This window comes from Mustela putorius, unplaced genomic scaffold, assembly GCF_011764305.1.
Source record: "Mustela putorius furo isolate JIRA1106 unplaced genomic scaffold, ASM1176430v1.1 tig00001012_pilon_pilon_pilon, whole genome shotgun sequence".
In the NCBI taxonomy this organism is placed as follows: Eukaryota; Metazoa; Chordata; class Mammalia; order Carnivora; family Mustelidae; genus Mustela; species Mustela putorius.
In genome coordinates, this window is record NW_025421531.1 from 4,734,167 (window position 1) to 4,752,513 (window position 18,347).

The 18,347-nt window shown below is 44.6% G+C and overlaps 2 protein-coding genes across 2 annotated transcripts in view; one reads left to right on the forward strand and one right to left on the reverse strand.

Moving 5' to 3' along the window:
- Positions 1–16,785, reverse strand: part of LAMB3 (laminin subunit beta 3) — a 64,117-nt gene extending 47,332 nt beyond the window's left edge. The window contains exons 1-2 of the mRNA XM_013047213.2: positions 16,689–16,785; positions 1,006–1,134 (exon numbers count right to left, since the gene is read on the reverse strand). The gene's annotated coding sequence lies outside the window, so the exon portion shown is untranslated. The remainder of the gene's footprint in view (positions 1–1,005; positions 1,135–16,688) is intronic.
- A 146-nt stretch (positions 16,786–16,931) lies between these two features.
- Positions 16,932–17,925, forward strand: G0S2 (G0/G1 switch 2). The gene is made up of 2 exons (XM_004775281.3): positions 16,932–17,083; positions 17,242–17,925. Exon 2 carries the CDS (start codon positions 17,260–17,262, stop codon positions 17,569–17,571), a length of 312 nt encoding a protein of 103 aa, XP_004775338.1. The 5' UTR covers positions 16,932–17,083; positions 17,242–17,259; the 3' UTR covers positions 17,572–17,925.
- Positions 17,926–18,347: the final 422 nt, after the last annotated feature.

Here is an 18,347-nt window from a genome sequence, read left to right on the forward strand (position 1 = left end):
CATGTCTGAAGCCAGGAAGCCAGCTCTCACCAGCACCTTGATCTTGGCCTTCCAGCCTTCTAGAACCTTGAGAAATAAATGTCTATTGCTTAAGCCACCCAATCCATGATATTTTATTAGGGTAACCCAAGGGGAGGAAGACACGGAACTAGTGTTCGAGTCAGGTTATGCTTCAGTAATAAACTAATAATCACAAAATCTCATCAGCTTTAACACAACAAACACTCATTTGTTGCTGGCACAGAGTAAGATGGGTGACAATGATGAGGTGAGAGGTCCTCTGCTACACTCAGTGACTTCTGCCGTCTTGTGGCCCCACCAACAAGGACACATGGGCTTCATGACAGCAAGGATAGAGGAGCATGGAGACGCTCTCTCATATTCCATGCTTCAGCTCTCAAGTGACAGTCATTCAGCTTACAACCTATTGGCCACAACTGTTCAAGGGCGCCTAAGTGATCTTCCTATGTGCCCAGAAGAGGAAAACACAGCAGAACGTGTGAATACGCAGCACTGTCTACCACAACTAGTATATGGTGAAACCAGAATCCTCCGGAAGACCTTCAAGTACCAAAAATCCATAGTCTTTCCATTGCAATATCTGGTCTTCCCAAGATTAAGGGAATCTGTTTCTCAAAAAAGTGAAAGTCATATGGCACAGTTTGTAGAATATGACACTTCGAGGAAACGGACAGGAAAAATGGCCTTGGTGAATATTTTAGCTTTGCAAACCTGAAGCATCACAAGATTGTCCCCTTAGAAAACCTGAGAAACACAGACCATGAGCTCTCTGTGAGTTGTACCTAGAGGATAAGTATCCATGAGTCAGGTGTGTTGCTCCAGTATCTGAGAGAAAAACCACTGGGTGTGGGGGCGAATCCTCAAGAAGTTTCTGGTGTGTTGTAGGGTGACCAACCATTGTAGTTTTCCAGGATTCTCCCTGTTTTAGCTCTAGAAGTTCCACATCTCAGAGAACCATTTCATCCCACAGAAAACCTTACTTACCAGATTCTATGTTGATCCTTTTTCTCCCAGACAAGATGTGAATGTGTCACCTCAGGTGGCCCAGTGAACTCTGCATGATGATGCACAGTGGTCTGAGGGAGTCAGGTTGGCTCTGAGTCGTAGGGAAACCTGAGCGGAAATAGCACACAAGAATCAGACTCTCCCCTAGGAGGGAACTCGGGAAGCTCCTCTATGAATGTCGGCCGCCTTATCAAAGTAGTCCACTTCAAGGACTTGGGGAAAGAAAATTGCATGTCAACATGACTTTGGTTCTGGAGATTCTACTCCTGCTGCTGAAGCCTAAAGTGCAGGAGGCTTTTCCAAGGACCCAAGTGGAGATGACAGAGACATCAGCTAGAGATAGAGAGAGACATAGAGAGAGACACCTCTATCTGTTTCAAGTCAAATACTATTAAAACAGGCTATCCCTGTCTCAAATTCGTGCTCCTCTTCAGAGGTGTATGCACGTACACACACATACACACACAGATGCACACACACGCCTTTGCACTTCTTCCAAGGTACATTTCATCCTGTTAGCATTGGCCTAGTGCTTCATTTGCTGAGTCGGATTTGGTAATGCACTTTGACCTGTATGCTTTCCATCATCCAGATTAAAATCCCAAGTCCACAGCCAGGCTAGGCTCTCGGGGTCCTGTTTAAAAAAAGGCACATTTGACCTCATCTCACACAGCCCCCCTTCACACAGTACTCTGATCCAGCCATTCCTTTCCCTCAACCACACTTAGGCTCAATTCATCCAGCTCTGTCTGTCTCCACTGATGTCTCCACCTCTCGTGCACTTGATAAGTTCAAAATCCAAGACTCGGATCAGGTTCCTGGATCAGTGATGACTTCTCTGTTATTCTTTATAGATTCTTCCCAAATTCCAGCAACAGGCCTTATGCAACTCAAGTACCAATCAGTTCTGTTCTGTTTGTAAATCCCTCCCATGTCAAATACATATTTATGGTTATTCAACTTTTGGTTATTTTGTGATTTGTCCCCAAACCCAGATTATAAACTCCTGGAGAACAGGAACAACCTTTAACCATTCTTTTTACCTCCAGATAACCATATAGCCCGGTGTTTGCACATAGTAGGTGCTCAATAAACAAATATTGATTTATTAGTATGGAACCATGGGACAAGGGAACACCTAACAAAAAGTGTTAAAAAATACGATCTTATGAATATTACTGCATAACTCTCTGTCAAGACAACATACGGAGAAAATCATATAGAAAAATAAACATTTTGTTTTTTTTTTTTTTTCTCCTGAGATCTAGAACCTGGGAAAATTCATGATGAATCAATCCACTGATCAACAGGCTCCCTAGATTAGGCCTCCTATTCCGTCTACCATGGCTGGTCCTGGTCCTTGGGGACAGAAAGGTCAGGAATCAAAATCACAGTAGTTTTGGTTTGGGGAACTGAAATACTTCTGTGGTCAGGCCATCGACCTGGGCACTCTAAGCATACAAGACCCAGCTTTAGAACCTGCAGAGGTGATGGAAGTGGGGTCAGGGGAGAGGAAGGTACAAATGGAGAGAGGGTCTTAGGACACAAGAACTCCTCGACACCTTTAAGGGTTCTCTGTCACTCTCAGAGAATCAGGGAACACGTGCAGCCCAAAGTCTGGCAGTTCCTGCCTATCCTTATGCGGTCTAAGATAATGTGTCCCACCAGTCATTTTAGGGCCATCCCAACCCTGGGCCAATGAGCACCAAGCCTAAGACATTAAGAAACCCCTTCCCACAACCCAGCAGGATCTCAGAATACCTGGTTCTCAAGTCCACTGATGAGGGACCAATAGTGTCCTGTTCTCCCTCCAGCCACCCAGGGGGCCTGAGCTTGGATCTGAATCCTCCCAACAAACCATACAGAACACCCCCACCCCCACCCCCAGCTTCTACCTGGTCCTCATTCTCAGAGCCTGGGCTTTTCTCTCAGTTCTCCTCATCATGTGTCAGCAGACCCTTCTGACTTTGACCCAGAAACACAGAAACATCCAGAACCATTTATTTGCAAAACAAATATTTACTGAGCACCCATCAAGCCAAGGCATCCAGTGACCAGGAGTAAACAAGTCAGACAGAATCACTGCCCAGAGGCAAGCCATTGTCTCATAGGACACAGGCACTGAACACAGAATTACCAAATAATTTATTAATTATGTAACCAGAGTGACCTCAAATTTTTAGCTATCCAAATCACCCTTTTGTCTATTATTCAAATAACCATAATGCTGACAACTCTAGGGAGATGCTAGCAGTTAATACAAATTCATTCCAGTTGCTCTTTGTCTTCAAACACTCCTAGTTCCCTTTTAAGCATCTTGCCAGCCTATTTTGATCCCAAACACGACACATAGTCCTTCCTCCATTCCCCTAAGAACACATAGCTCTTGAGTTGAAGAAATTTTACTGAAAATTTGGAGGTGACGCAGAGAAATTACATCCTAAAAATAAATACTAGCTGGCATCCATCAACATCATGGCATGTGCCTACTCCTCTAAGCCTTGACCAGGTTGCTGGAAACAAGGACATCCCTTCATGAACTCACTTCTCCCATCCCACCCCATGAAGACAGTCTTTTACAGGGTAACAACCCAAGGTAGCCTACCTGCCTTGGGATTCCTCTACTCACTGCTGTTTGCCATACATCAGGTGCATTCACTCATTCATTCTGGAAATATACATTGAACACTTGCTTCGTACCAGACATTGTGCTAGATGAACAGCAAAAAAGATAAGACCCTGCCCTCGTGGAGGTAACAAACAATAAACAAGTAAGCCAAAAAATAAATCTAACAATTATAAATGTCAATACTTTCTATGAGATATTTTTTAAGGGGAGGACCATAAAGTGCCACTTTAGAAAGGATGGATAGGGGGCACCTGGGTGGCTCAGTCGGTTAAGTGTCTGCCTTTAGCTCAGGTCACAATCCCAGGGTCCTGGATGGAGCCCCACATCCACTGGGCTCCCTGCTCAGCGGGAAGTCTGCTCCTCCCTCTCCCTCTGTCTCTTCCCCTACTTGTGCTCTCTTGCGTGCTCTGTCAATTGAATAAATAAAATCTTAAAAAAAAAAAAAAAAAGTAATGGATAAGAGAAGTCTCTCCTAGGAGGTGACCTTGGAATGAGATTTGGGGCTGGACTTCCTAGGGCAGGCTAAACATATATTTAAGGTGCCAGCAAGGTAGAAGTACCAACATTTTTTTGGAAAATTTTTATATCTAATATTTTTTAAGACATGGAAGTAAACACCTAAGGCAAAATTAGAAGGTTGCACATCTGCCCTATATATATTTCTAAGATTTAATATTGCTGTTATTTTTATTTCTATGGGCAGGGTAGAAAACTCCATCTTTTCAGGGCTTTTAGGACATCTAAAGTCTTTCTCCAGCCCCAAGAGATATAAGAATTCAGAGTTGATCCATCTTGGGAACTCCCCAGCAATGATGGCTTTTAAAACCCTCAAGGATGATTCTAAAGTGGAGCCAGGATTGAGAACCACTGACCTAGAGAAATAATGTAGCTGGAGAAGAGGGATCATGGTAAGACCCTAGAATACCCCCCATCGTTAAGAGCAGTAATTCACTACCGTGGCAGAATCAACTTTACAGCTTTAAACATTACTATCTTTGGGACCTACTTAGAGAGATTTCTGATATAATTGATCTAGCAAAAAGAAAAGCAAAGAGAAAAGGTGTTTCTAGAAGGAAGAAAGAGTTATTATCTGTTGAATGATAAAATCCAGTTCATTCAAAAAACATCCCATTAGCTTTTGGTGGGGGTGGTGATAAGGAAGCCAGATGGACGTAGGCAAAAGAGGGATGGCTGATGAAGAAATGGATACAGTGATTGTAGACAACTGTGAATGAACAGTTTTAGATATGAAGAGGAACAAAGAATTCAGGCAGAATTGAGAACCGCTTCCCAGATGTTATCCTGCAGTTCCAAGGATTGAGACCCAGTGCACTCCTATAGAACTTTCTGCAACATTGGAAATGTTCTGTATCTGCACTGTTCAATATGGTAGCCACTAACTACTCATAGCTGTTGAGTGTTCAAAATGTGGTTCAAGTGACTGATGAACTGATTTTTAATTTTATTAAATTAAATATAATATAACCTAATATATATATAACCTAATATAATATAATATAATATAATATAATATAACCTAATCATGGGAGTGACTATCCCATCATATTTGCAAATCCTGGGGGGCTTTATAGGGTTTGTACATCCAGGCCATTTTAAAATTCTGCCTACTACCTTAAAAATGAGTCCTTTAGTCCAAGAGGGCTCCTGGCCTAGATTCTGGATGTGAAAGAAGAAAATCAGATTTTGTGATTAAATACTCTTAGAACTGAACTACTCTGCAAGCTGATTCAGGAAATAAGACCGATTGCTCTGCTTCACCGCCAGCCTGAGGCAAGCATCAGTGATTCCTTGGTTCCCATATTTCCATCCTTCTCTCCTCCCTCTAGTCCCTCATGGGTTATCTCCCCCATTCCCAAGATCTCAGCCACCCCCAACTCAATGAAACCTCTCAAATCCTCAACTCACAACCCAATCTCTCTCCAGAGCTCCAGACTCATGATTCATATACAACTCCTTAATGACCACCTTTGTCTCATAAACAGCCCAAACTCAATATACCCAAAATGGAACTCATTTTCTTCTTCTCTAAATGTGTTGCTTCTTTCTCCTCCAAACCTGGGAGTCATCTCTGACTCCTTTTCTCCTCTAGAGCACTAAGCCTTCCAGTTTTACCTACAGTGCATCACTCAAATCTGTCTCCCTCTATCCCCATTACTTATGTCTTAGCCCAGTCCCTCACTGCCTGAATTACCCTAGCAACATCCCATTCTTTGCCTCTACTCTCACTCCACTCATGCATTCTTCACTCTGCCAATAGTGATCTCCTTAAAACTCAGTCTTATTGAACCATTCTGCTACCTGAGATTCATCAATTTTTCCAACTGCCTAGAGCATAAGCAATTCAATATAAGACAAAGTGATAGCTGTGATTAGATAATTCAATAGACGATGCATGGTGCTAGCTCTGAGAACACTGCACAAGACAGAGATAGTCCCCACCCTCACAGAGCTTACAGTCTGGTGATAGAGACACACAATAGAGTCATGAAAGGGAAAGTGAGATGGCTGTGGGAAAATGTAGCACAGGAAGCTTCCTTCACCTAAGCATCAAGGAAGGCCTCCCTGAGGCAGTGAGAAGACAGTGACACTTGAAGGATGAGTATAAGTTCATAAGATCAAGGGAAATGGGGGCGCCTGGGTGGCTCAGTGGGTTAAGCCGCTGCTTTTGGCTCAGGTCATGATCTCAGGGTCCTGGGATCAAGTCCCGCATCGAGCTCTCTGCTCAGCATGGAGCCTGCTTCCCTCTATCTTTCTCTCTCTGCCTGCCTCTCTCCTACTTGTGATCTCTGTCTGTCAAATAAATAAATAAAATCTTAAAAAAAAAAAAAAAGATAAAGGGAAATGATAAGTGTTCCAGGTAAAGAGAACAACATGTGGAAGGATCTTGTGAAAGATCCAAAACAGTGTGGCTGGCATCAAGAGAGCAAGGGTTGAGGGACATACAATGAAACTGGAAAAACAGACAAGGAAAAAACCATGGGTGAACTTATACACCATGCTAAGAATCCAGGCCATGAACCAAAGGGCAACATGGGGATCCACTGAAGGGTTTTAAAGAGAAGAATGACATGACAAGGTTTTCTTTTTTTCTTTTTTCTTTTTTTTTTTTTAAGTTTACATTGGATTGGATTGGATAGTTCAAGACCCAAGGCAGAGAGACAAATTGTGAGACCACAGCAATAGTCCAAGAAGATGATGAGGTCTTAGACTAGGAGGGTAGCAAGGGAGATAGAAAGCAAATAAAGTCAAGAGATATTTAAAATGCAGAATGACAAGTCTTGGATGACAGAGAAAGGAGAAAAGGACAGCTCCGAGGCTTAGGACTGGTCTACCAGATAGATGAGGAAGTCTAGATGAAGCAAGACGGTGGTACAAATTTGGGGGGTGGAAATACTGACTTTGGCTTCAGACATGGAAAGTTTGGTAGCTTTCCAAGTCAAGATGTAGGAGGATATCTTCCTGGGCAGGAAGATACAGAGGTCTAGAGCTCTGGCATGTACGTCATCTGCACAGAGGCATAATGGAAGCCTCACAAGTAAACTAAATCACCTAAAGAGACTATGTAAAGTTTAAAAAGAGGTTCCAGGACTGAGTCCTGAGAACTTCTGATATTTAGAGGTCATATACAAGGCAAATGGATGAGGAACCTGGGTAGCTCAGTTAAGTGTCTGATTCCTGATCTCAATTCAGTTCTTGACCTCAGGGTCATGAGTTCAAGCCCCACACTGGGCTCCATGCTAGGCACGGAGTCTACTTAAAAAATTTTTTAAAGGCAAAAGCGAGGGGAGAAAAAGAAAAAAGCTAAGGGGTGTCCAGAATAGAACAGGAGGGAAATTAGCATATGACCCAGAAGCCAAGGAGAATGTCTTTCTAGAAGAAGGGAGTGGTCAATAGTTCCTGACACCACATATGTTGGCAATCATTTAGGTATTGTTCATTATGGCTCCTGCCTATTACTTCCTCCTGATTTCCTGCCATTTCCCAAAACCCACCCTTTATGCTCTGACTCCAGTCTTGCCTAACTTCTCTTGGACCATGCAACATATTCTCATGCATCCCATCCTTTTTATATGCAGTCCTCTCTCACTCCAGGCCTCCCCTAACCCTGAATCCCCACTCCCTCCCAGAGTCACCTGGTAAACATTATCCATCCTTTAATACCCTCAGGTGCTCAGGCATCACCCACTTTTAGGCCTTCCTTGGTCAAGGAATCCCCAAACTAAATCGGTGAATATATTTCTCATTCTATTCTATTTGTTTACCTGGTGTCTATTTCTATTATTGTGCTTATCTCAGTATACTGTAATAACTTACTTAATGTCCGAGACCTCTACTTGACTATGAGTCTCAGGAGGGCAAAAACAGTGTTGTATTGTATTCTGCTTTCTGTAACTAAATACAGTATCAGATACATGGCAGACTTTAACAAATATTTTTGGACCTTATCCCTGCCTGTGTGTCACCTAGGGAATGTGAATGACCTGGGCCCGGGGGTAAAAGACCATAGGAATGGCTGACCTGAGCAAGAGGCAAAGACAACAGAATAATGACTGAATCATTCAACAGAATAATGTCAATCAACAATCAACAGAATAATGACTGCTTTCATTCGTGTCAGCCTGCTAAGCCCTTTCCAGTGCTCCAGTTCATTCAGGCTTCCTCACACCTCATTTAATAGATGTGATCATCACCCTCACTTTACAGATGATGAACAAGACTAGAAAAGCTAAGTCACTTGTCCAAAGTCAGATGCTAGTAAGTGGAGCCAGGTCTTGAACAAACCCAAGTCTATCTGACTCCAGAGCCCTATCCTCTTAAGTCGCACTGGCATTTGAGCTTCGGGAAAATTCTCTGCTGATTCTAACTTGCAGAGTAGAGTAGCGAGATTCAGAAGTGGGACAGGGGTTGTAGGGTGCTACTGTTCGGGGCACACGCCACATGGTTCAGCAGATGGTGGCTCCGCTCAGCCAGAAGCCATGAGGGACTAAAGCAAACTGTCTACAAGGAGCCTGTTCACCAGTGTGGATTTGTCAAGGCCCCGGAGTCCCAGGAGCAGGCTGGAGGAGCACCCCAGAGTAAGCCAATCGCTGCAATGTCAGACACTAAGCTGGGAATGCAAGTGAAAGGTGAGGAAGCCAGAGTGGAAGGAACCAAGCCAAGCTGTGAGGTCTTGGGCAATCTTCACCCCCAGGCTCCATGCCAAGGACAAGCCACTGTGCCTAAAATAACCTCCCCAGAGAATCTGATCATTTTGCAATCTCTATCTCAATAGTGACTTTCAAGTCAATGGAACTAGTATTGATTAAGCCCCTATTATACGCTACACCATGAAAGGTACAAAGATCTGGTCTTTTATGGAGGCACGGCAAGCCCACAGGGAACAGTGAAAGAGCTGTATAAACAGCACACAACACAGTGCAGACCTGTGCAGGACAAGCCATAAAGGCGGCTGAAATTCACAGAAAAGAGAGATCAGGGTGTGCTGCTGGCTTCCTGGAGCACATGAATGGGAGAAAGGAAGACAGAGTGGAATGAGAATAGCATTTCAGGTAGGAAGAAGATTATGAGCAAAGGTGAGGCAGCTGAAATGAGAATGGACTGTTTCTCTGGCCATGAGAAACCCACCTGTGGAGCAAAGGATTCTTGTTGGAGAAGAATGAAATATGAAGTCAGATGAGTAGAGAAGAATACCAATCAAGTAAATCCAATCTGCAGAATCCGGGAGTCCAAGGAGGCAATAAAAAAATGATCCAGGCTTGGGGCACCTGGGTGGCTCAGTGGTTAAAGCCTCTGCCTTCAGCTCAGGTCATGATCCCAGGGTCCTGGGATTGAGCCCCACATTGGACTCTCTGCTCAGCAGGGAGCCTGCTTCCCCCCGCCCCGCCCGCCTGTCTCTCTGCCTATTTGTGATCTCTCTCTCTCTCTCAAATAAATAAATACAAAATAAAATCTTTTTAAAAAATAATCCAGGCTTTAAGCAGGCAATCAAGAATAAAAATTTAGGCATCCCAGGAGAATTCTACTGAGCATTTAAAGAAGAATTAATTCTTATTCTCCTGAAACTGTTCCAAAAAGTAGAAATGGAAGGAAAACTTCCAAACTCATTTTATGAGGCCAGCATTACCTTGATCCCGAAGCCAGACAAAGACCCCATGAAAAAAGAGAACTACAGATCAATATCTTTGATGAACACAGATGTGAAAATTCTCACCAAAATACTAGCCAATAGGATACAACAGTACATTAAAAGGATTATTCGCCATGACCAAGTAGGATTTTATTCCAGGGCTGCAAGGTTGGTTCAACATCTACAACTCAATCAATGTGATACAATATATTAATAAAAGAAAGAACAAGACCCATATGATAGTCTTAATAGATGCTGAAAAAGCATTTGACAAGGTACGGCATCCTTTCTTCATCAAAACTCTTCAAAGTGTAGGGATAGAGGGTACTTACCTCAATATCATCAAAGCCATCTATGAAAAACCCACAGCAAATATCATTCTCAATGGAGAAAAACTGAGAGCTTTTCTGCTAAGGTCAGGAACACGGCAGGGATGTCCACCATCACCACTGCTATTCAACATAGTACTAGAAGTCCTAGCCTCAGCAATCAGACAACAAAGAGAAATAAAAGGCATCCAAATCAGCAAAGAAGAAGTCAAACTATCACTTTTTGCAGATGATATGATACTTATGTGGAAAACCCAAAAGACTCCACTCCAAATCTTCTAGAACTTGTATGAGAATTCAGAAAAGTGTCAGGATATAAAATCAATGCACAGAAATCAATTGCATTTCTATACACCAACAACAAGACAGAGGAAAGAGAAATTAAGGAGTCAATCCCATTTACAACTGCACCCAAAACCATAAGATACCTAGGAGCAAACCTAACCAAAGAGGCAAAGAATCTGTACTCAGAAAACTATAAAGTATACTCACAAAAAAAAATGGAGGGAGACACAGAGAAATGGAAAAATTTTCCATGCTTATGGATTGGAAGAACAAATACTGTGAAAATGTCTATGCTACCTAAAGCAATCTACACATTTAATGCAATCCCTATCAAAATACTACTCATTTTTTCCAAAGAAATAGAATAATCCTAAAATTTATATGGAACCAGAAAAGACCTCGAATAGCCAGAGGAATGTTGAAAAAGAACACCAAAGTTGGTGGTGAATCACAGTTCCAGACTTCAAGCTCTATTACAAAGCTGTCATCATCAAGACAGTATGGTACTGGCACAAAAACAGACACATAGATCAGTGGAACAGAATAGAGAGCCCAGAAATAGACCTTCCACCCTATGGTCAACTAATCTTTGACAAAGTAGGAAAGAATGTCCAATGAAAAAAAGACAGTCTCTTCAACAAATGGTGTTGGGAAAATTGGACAGCCACATGCAAAAAAAATGAAACTGGACTATTTCCTCACACTATACACAAAAATAGACTCCAAATGGATGAAAGACCTCAATGTGAGGAAGGAAGCCATCAAAATTCTTGAGGAGACCACAGGCAGCAACGTCTTCGACCTCAGCCACAGCAATTTCTTCTTAGAAACATCGCCAGCCAATGGCAAGGGAAGCAAGGGAAAAATGAACTATTGGGACTTCATCAAGATCAAAAGCTTTTGCACAGCAAAGGAAACAGTCAACAAAACCAAAAGACAAATGACAGAATGGGAGAAGATATTTGCAAATGACATATCAGGTAAAGGGCTAGTATCCAAAATCTAAAAAGAGCTTATCAAATTCAACACCCAAAGAACAAATAATCCAATCAAGAAATGGGCAGAGGACATGAACAGACATTTCTGAAAAGAAGATATCTAGATGGCCAACAGACACATAAAAAAGAGCTCTACATCACTCAGCATCAGGAAAATACAAATCAAAACCACAATGAGATACCACCTCACACCAGTCAGAATAGCTAAAATTAACAAGTCAGGAAATGACAGATGCTGCGAGGATGCAGAGAAAGGGGAACCCTCCTACACTGTTGGTGGGAATGCAAGCTGGTGCAACCACTCTGGAAAACAGCATGAAGGTTCCTCAAAAAGTTGAAAATAGAGCTACCCTACGACCCAGCAATTGCACTACTGGGTATTTACCCTAAAGATACAAATGTAGCGATCCGAAGGGGCACATGCACCCGAATGTTTATAGCAGCAATGTCCACAATAGCCAAACTATGGGAAGAACCTAGATGTCCATCAACAGATGAATGGATAAAGAAGATGGAATATTACACAGCCATCAAAAGAAATGAAATCTTGCCATTTGCAACGACGTGGATGGGACTAGAGTGTATTAAGCTAATAGAAATAAGTCAATCAGAGAAAGACAATTATCATATAATCTCTCTGATATGAGGAATTTGTAAGGCAATATGGGGGGTTTGGGGGGTAGGGAAGGAAAAAATGAAATGAGATGGGATCAGGAGGGAGACAAACCATAATAGACTCTTAATCTCACAAAACAAACTGAGAGTTGCCGAGGGGAGGAGGGTGGGGAGAGGTTGGTTGGGTTATGGACACTGGGGAGGGTATGTGCTTTGGTGAGTGCTGGGAAGTGTGTAAGCCTGACGATTCACAGACCTGTACCCCTGGGGCTAATAATACATTATATGTTAATAAGAAATTTTTTTAAAAGCAAAGAAAAAGAATAAAAATTTAATTTTAAGATTTATTTGGTTGTAGTGTCTGAAATAGAGTACAGAGAAGAAAACTAAAGGGGGAAAAAAAAGAAGAAGAAGAAGAAGAAGAACAGCAACAACAACAACCACAACAACAACAAAAGAGAAAAGAAAACTATCGAAAAACAAAAAACAATGGAATTCCTGGCTGGCTCAGTTGGTAGAGCATGCAACTTTTGATCTCGGGGTTGTTGGGTTCAATCCCCATGCTGGACACCGAGCCTACTTAAGAAGAAAAAATGAAAAAGAAAAAGCCTGAATGCTTCTTTGAGCATCTGCTAAATGTCTACATGCAAATCCAATAAACACGGTCCCTTCCTGCCAGTCCAATGGGGAAGACATTCATTAATCCCATAGATACCTTTTAAGGACCTACCATATGCCAAGGATCATAGGAGGTTCTGGAGACACAGTGAAAAGCAAAATACAATTCCAGCCCTCATGAAGCTTGGCGGCCCTCACTGGTGGCTCCAATGAGCATGGAAAAGAAATAAAAGCAAAGCAACAGTTCTATCCACATAAATTCAGGTACTAAGTGCTAGGAAGAAAAATAAAGCAGGGCACTGGGTAGGGCACAGTGAGACAGAATGGTCAGGAAAGGCCAAAAAAATGCCACAGTATTTGAAGCCCAGAGAACAGGTACAGTGGAGATGCCCCTGCTAGCAATAAGGATACATGAGAAGGTGAGTTAGTTTGTAAGAATACATAGAATACGGAACATCTTTTTTTTTTAAATTTTTTATTTTTTATAAACATATATTTTTATCCCCAGGGGTACAGGTCTGTGAATCGCCAGGTTTACACACTTCACAGCACTCACCAAAGCACAGACCCTCCCCAATGTCCATAATCCCACCCCCCTTCTCCCAACCCCCCTCCCCCCAGCAACCCTAAGTTTGTTTTGTGAGATTGAATCACTTATGGTTTGTCTCCCTCCCAATCCCATCTTGTTTCATTGATTCTTCTCCTACCCACTTAAGCCCCCATGTTGCATCACCACTTCCTCATATCAGGGAGATCATATGATAGTTGTCTTTCTCCGCTTGACTTAGAGAATACGGAGCATCTTAATTAGAGTGTGTTAAGCTTGTGATAAAAGCAACAGATCCACATAGAAATGTCTAGACTCTGGAACTCTAATCCAGAAGCAGACAAAAGTTGGACATGTAGATTCAAAAATCATTGATATTTGAGAGATAAAAAACCTCTCCAAAAGTAGTGCACATGAAATGAAAGTAACTCAAGAAAAAAAAATGAGGAGTTTCAGATTTACAAATGATTTTATCTTGTCTCCTATAATGGAGGATCCTCCCCCTCCAGCCTCCTATTATACCCATGTGGGCAGTGACTTTGGTAGGCGGCAAAGAGCTGGTAACAAAGTAATGCTATTACTAGTTGAGGCTCATAGACAACCAATCATCCAAAAGGCCTCTGTCTCCTGTTCCTTCAGTTCCCAAGGCACAGCTGTGGGGTAGCTCTCTCTCTCTCCTGCACTCACACCTGCTGCCCCTCTGCTCCTCTGCAGGTGGCTCTGGGTGTTTGTTTTAGTGTTTGGGAGAAAGGGATTTGGAAAGCAAAATAAATTTTATTTTTTTTTAAAGATTTTATTTATTTATTTGACAGAGAGAGATCACAGTAGGCAGAGAGGCAGGCAGAGAGAGAGAGGAGGAAGCAGGCTCCCTGCTGAGCAGAGAGCCTGATGCGTGACTCGATCCCAGGACCCTGAGATCATGACCTGAGCCGAAGGCAGCGGATTAACCCACTGAGCCACCCAGGTGCCCACAAAATAAATTTTAAACTGGCCTTTCCTACCTTCCTAGAAATGGCACAACTAAATGTTAGGATAGACTCAAGTGTCGGGTGACCAGCTACCCCAATTAGCCCAGAGCTGTCCCAGTTTCAACCCTGTGAGTCCTGCACTCAGGGAAACCCCTCAGCCCTAGACACCCTGAAATGGTTGATTACCCTACAGCTGGTCTGACCTGCATGATGCAACATAAGGCTTTCCATCTCTAAAGTGACATCAGCACTGTTAAAGCACGTGCTTAGTTTCCCAAGCCCTATATAACCCTCTACCCAAGAAGCTGGATTCTCTTTTCCCACCTAGACAGAGGAGCCATCAGAAATTCCTAAACACAAATTGATCCTGGATTCTTCAGCCTTCTATTCCCACCACCTCTTCCTCAGCTCCGGCTACCACCTAAACCAGAAACACCAATGCCCTGGCACCCCCAATCTGTACCACCTGCTGCTCTGTCTGCACAGCCCTGGCCAGCCAGCTGGTGGGGTCGGGGGTCAAGGTCAAAGTCATATTATCAAAGAGGGAAAGAGGGGAACTCATCCAGGTAGTAATGTGCTCTACCACAGTAAATCACAAAAAAGGGGAACCCCGGATAAATTACAGTCTGCTGACGGTGGAAGGCACGTGGATTTCTTCTTTGAGTTATAGAAATACCGGAAATGCTTACGATGGAGTCAATTTCAGGTCAGCTTTGGAGTTTTGCGACCAATGCTGGGCTAACTCACCTTCAGAGAAGGAACCAAGTGAAAGCCCCGATAATAAGGTATATATTATATACGCTTCCAGAAGCCACAGTGTTTGGCACACTCACAAATCTTGAGGTTTGCATATCATTTCTGCCAGGTTATTAGAGACTTCTTCAAAATGTTAAGAAAGAATCAAAGAAAATGCCAAGACTGGGGCACCTCGGTGGCTCAGTCAGTTAAGTTTCTGCCTTCAGTTCAGGTCATGATCCCAGGGTCCTGAAATTGAGACCCCCATCAGGATTCTGCTCAGCAGAGAGTCTGCTTCTCCCTCTCCTTTTGCCCCTCTCCCCTTCTTGTGTGAGCTCTCTATCAAATAAATAAATAAAATCTTAAAAAAAAAAAAAAGAAAGAAAGAAAATCCCAAGATTGATATTAATCTCCACTTATTAATCTCAACTTGGTCCTTTGTTGCAGAAATTTCCTGTCTGACAACATTAAAAGAACAATAAGCAGTGTTCACCAACCTGTAGGAATAACCTCTATTTGGCCCCATGTCAACTTGACTGCTTAGGTTCTGACTAAAAGGCAGAATTTTACAAAAGCTGCTTAACTAACCTTGCCCACACAAATCTTACTACCGTAAATGCTAATAGCCAAGGCAAAGGGTAGCTGGCAGGGTTGTCTTTTTTAACTAAATTGTCAGGGAAATTGCCTCAGCAATTTAACAGGTTACTGTTAAAATATGCAAGGACTCCAACACTTGATCTTTGAAACAGCCCCTTTCCCTGTCCCTACCCACAGGAGGCTGTTGCAAGATTGCATCACTGACCTTCACAAATTTTCTGGCCAGTCTGATTTCTCTCTCCTCCCCCTGAGTGCTGGCAGCCCTTTGGCCCACTTGCCTCTGCTTTTCACCTCTAGCTAGTTAACTCTGGTAAATGGATAACCAAAGCTAAATCATTGCACCCTTCACCCCATAGGAATGATTTTAATCCCAGCCAAAATGTATCTTTCTCCCGTCCCTTGCTTCCAAGAGTGATTTTTTTTTTTTTTAAGTCCTACTTAAATAATCTCTTCACCTAACCCGGGCTTGAACTAAGGACCCCAGACCAAGAATCACACCCTCTTCAACTGAGCCAGCCAGCACCCCCCCCCTCCCGCCAAGAGTTCTCTCTCCAGCTCTTACCCAAACCCTGCTCTTACCCTTCTGCCCCGTTTCTAGGAGCCAGCACAGTGGCGTTGCACCCCCAGACCCAGGGAAGTGGCAAGCATTCACTGAGAGCATGAGCTATTTGCATTCCAGACCCCCAGAAGAAACTTATGGACAGTCCCCTTCCATCTTCTCTGCCCTGTAACCCACAGCTGCACTTCTCAAGTAGGAGTGGAGATAATTTGGATTTAATGATACCCAGAAGTACATATACAAACAGGCGCAAGCGCAGAGAGAGGCATCACACACACACCTGGGTAAAAGGGCACCCTCAATAAGTAGTAATCTATCAAGTGACCCTATTAGGGCTAGCACCTGTGAGTAAAACCAGTCAAGCCGGAAAGAAACACAAGCATGCACAGAGCCCTGAAACCTGGTTCTGCTCCTTCCAAGATCCCTCCCCCTTGCCTTCTCCCCTCCAGTCCCCACACCTGTGGGAAAATGACAACACTTAGGAATAAAAACCAAAGAACTTCCGGTTAGGTAGAAGCCCATTAGGGGTCCCTCACAGGCCACCCAGGGCAAGGAAAGCTGGGCCACCCACCCACACTAAGGAAGAGTCACATGGAGTGTGTCCGCACTACCTCCCAGGGCTCCGGGTCCTCACCAGAGTGTGCACCCGGAGGGGGACCTCCTGCGACCCGGCAGCCCCCATCCCCGCACGCCCGCCGCGGTCTCCCCTGCTTGGGACTCCCAGCTTCAAGACCCAGGCGTGCACAGCTCCTGGCCGCCCCCACCTAGGTCCTTCCCCGCCCCTACCCCGCCCCCCCTACTTCCCCCTCCTTCCTCTGGCGCTAGCGGCGCTGGCCCCGGGCCAGGGGAGCCCGGGAGGCGGGTCTCGGAGGAAAAGATATAAGCGGCCCCGGGGCACCGCCGAGGTGCCAACTGCGGAGTCTCCACCTGGAAGAGCCGCGGCTGCGTAGGAGGAGAACGCAGAGGCCGGCCAGACCCCCTCACGCGCTGACCGCTCGCGCTGCCTCCTGATCGCGCTGCGCCCCCAAGGTGAACCCCGCGGGAGAGAGTGCGGCGGGGCGGGGTGCGGGGCGGGGTCCGGGGCGGGCCCCTCTTCCTGCGGGACAGCCGAGTGAGGGGAGCTCGGGCAGGCTGGAGCCATCTTTCCGTGGCTGACGGTCCCCTTTCCTGCGTCGCCCCTTCCGCAGGTCACCCCCGGCCCCGAGATGGAAACGGTGCAGGAGCTGATCCCGCTGGCCAGGGAGCTGATGGCCCAGAGGCCCAATCGGAAGGTGCTGAAGCTGTACGTGCTGGGCGGCGTGCTGGCCTTCGTCGGCATGGTCATCGGCCTAGTGGAGACTGTGTGCAGCCCCTTCACCGCCGCTAGCCGCCTGCGGGACGAGGAGGCGGCGGTGGCCGAGCTCCAGGCGGCCCAAGAGCGGAAGAGCCTCGCGATCCAGACCCTGCGGGAGAAAAGCAAGCAGCAGGAGGCCGTCCTCTGCAGCCGCGCGCCCTCCATCCGGCAGCACGCCTCGTAGGACCCCTGGGAGCCCGCGGAGGGAGGGAAGAGAAAGCCGGAGTTCGAGAAAGAGGGCGCGTGTAGGGTCGGGCTCAAGGGGGAAAGAGCAGGAGTCCTGTGCTGTTTGGACTTAGATCTGAGAAGCCACCCGCTTCCAGACCTGAACTACCACACGGATCCACCAGAAGGAGTTTGGGATTAAGTGTTGCTGCTGTGCAGCATTGCAGGATAACATGTCTTCGAGCTTTCTGAGTGCATCCACCGTTTTGCACTAGGGTGGAAGGCGGGGAATGCTTTTTATATTCTTGTTATTATTATTAATTATTACAGTGACCACCATTTTGCATTTTGAAATAAAACTCGTTTTATACTATGTCTCAGTATCTGATTCCTGAGGGGCCTGTTTCCCTGTGGCGGACAGCAGAGAGGGTAAGCATGCTGGCAGAGGGGGTCTTAGCTGAGCCCTGTGGGGAGAGCAGCTACCTGAGCCGCAGGCAGCATTTGCTTCACTGTCAGGGACTCCGATACTCATATTGCGTGCTTATAAGTATATGGAGGATTCATTTTTGTTTCATGTTAGGGGAGGCAGAAAAAGTTTTATTAAGTCCCACCCATTTTAGGATCAGAAGATAAATCAGCTTGTGAGCTACAGTATACTAATAGCAGATACTGATTAATTCAAGGCAAAAAACCTATTTGCCATCTCATACCTGACTAGAGGCTCCTTTGACTGATACCTCTTTCTTCCTGTTCTTTTTTTTTTTTTTTTAAGATTTTATTTATTTGACAGAGATC

Excerpts from the sequence above, each read along its gene's own strand:
- G0S2 (XM_004775281.3), top strand. The coding sequence starts at position 17,260 with ATGGAAACGGTGCAGGAGCTGATCCCGCTGGCCAGGGAGCTGATGGCC.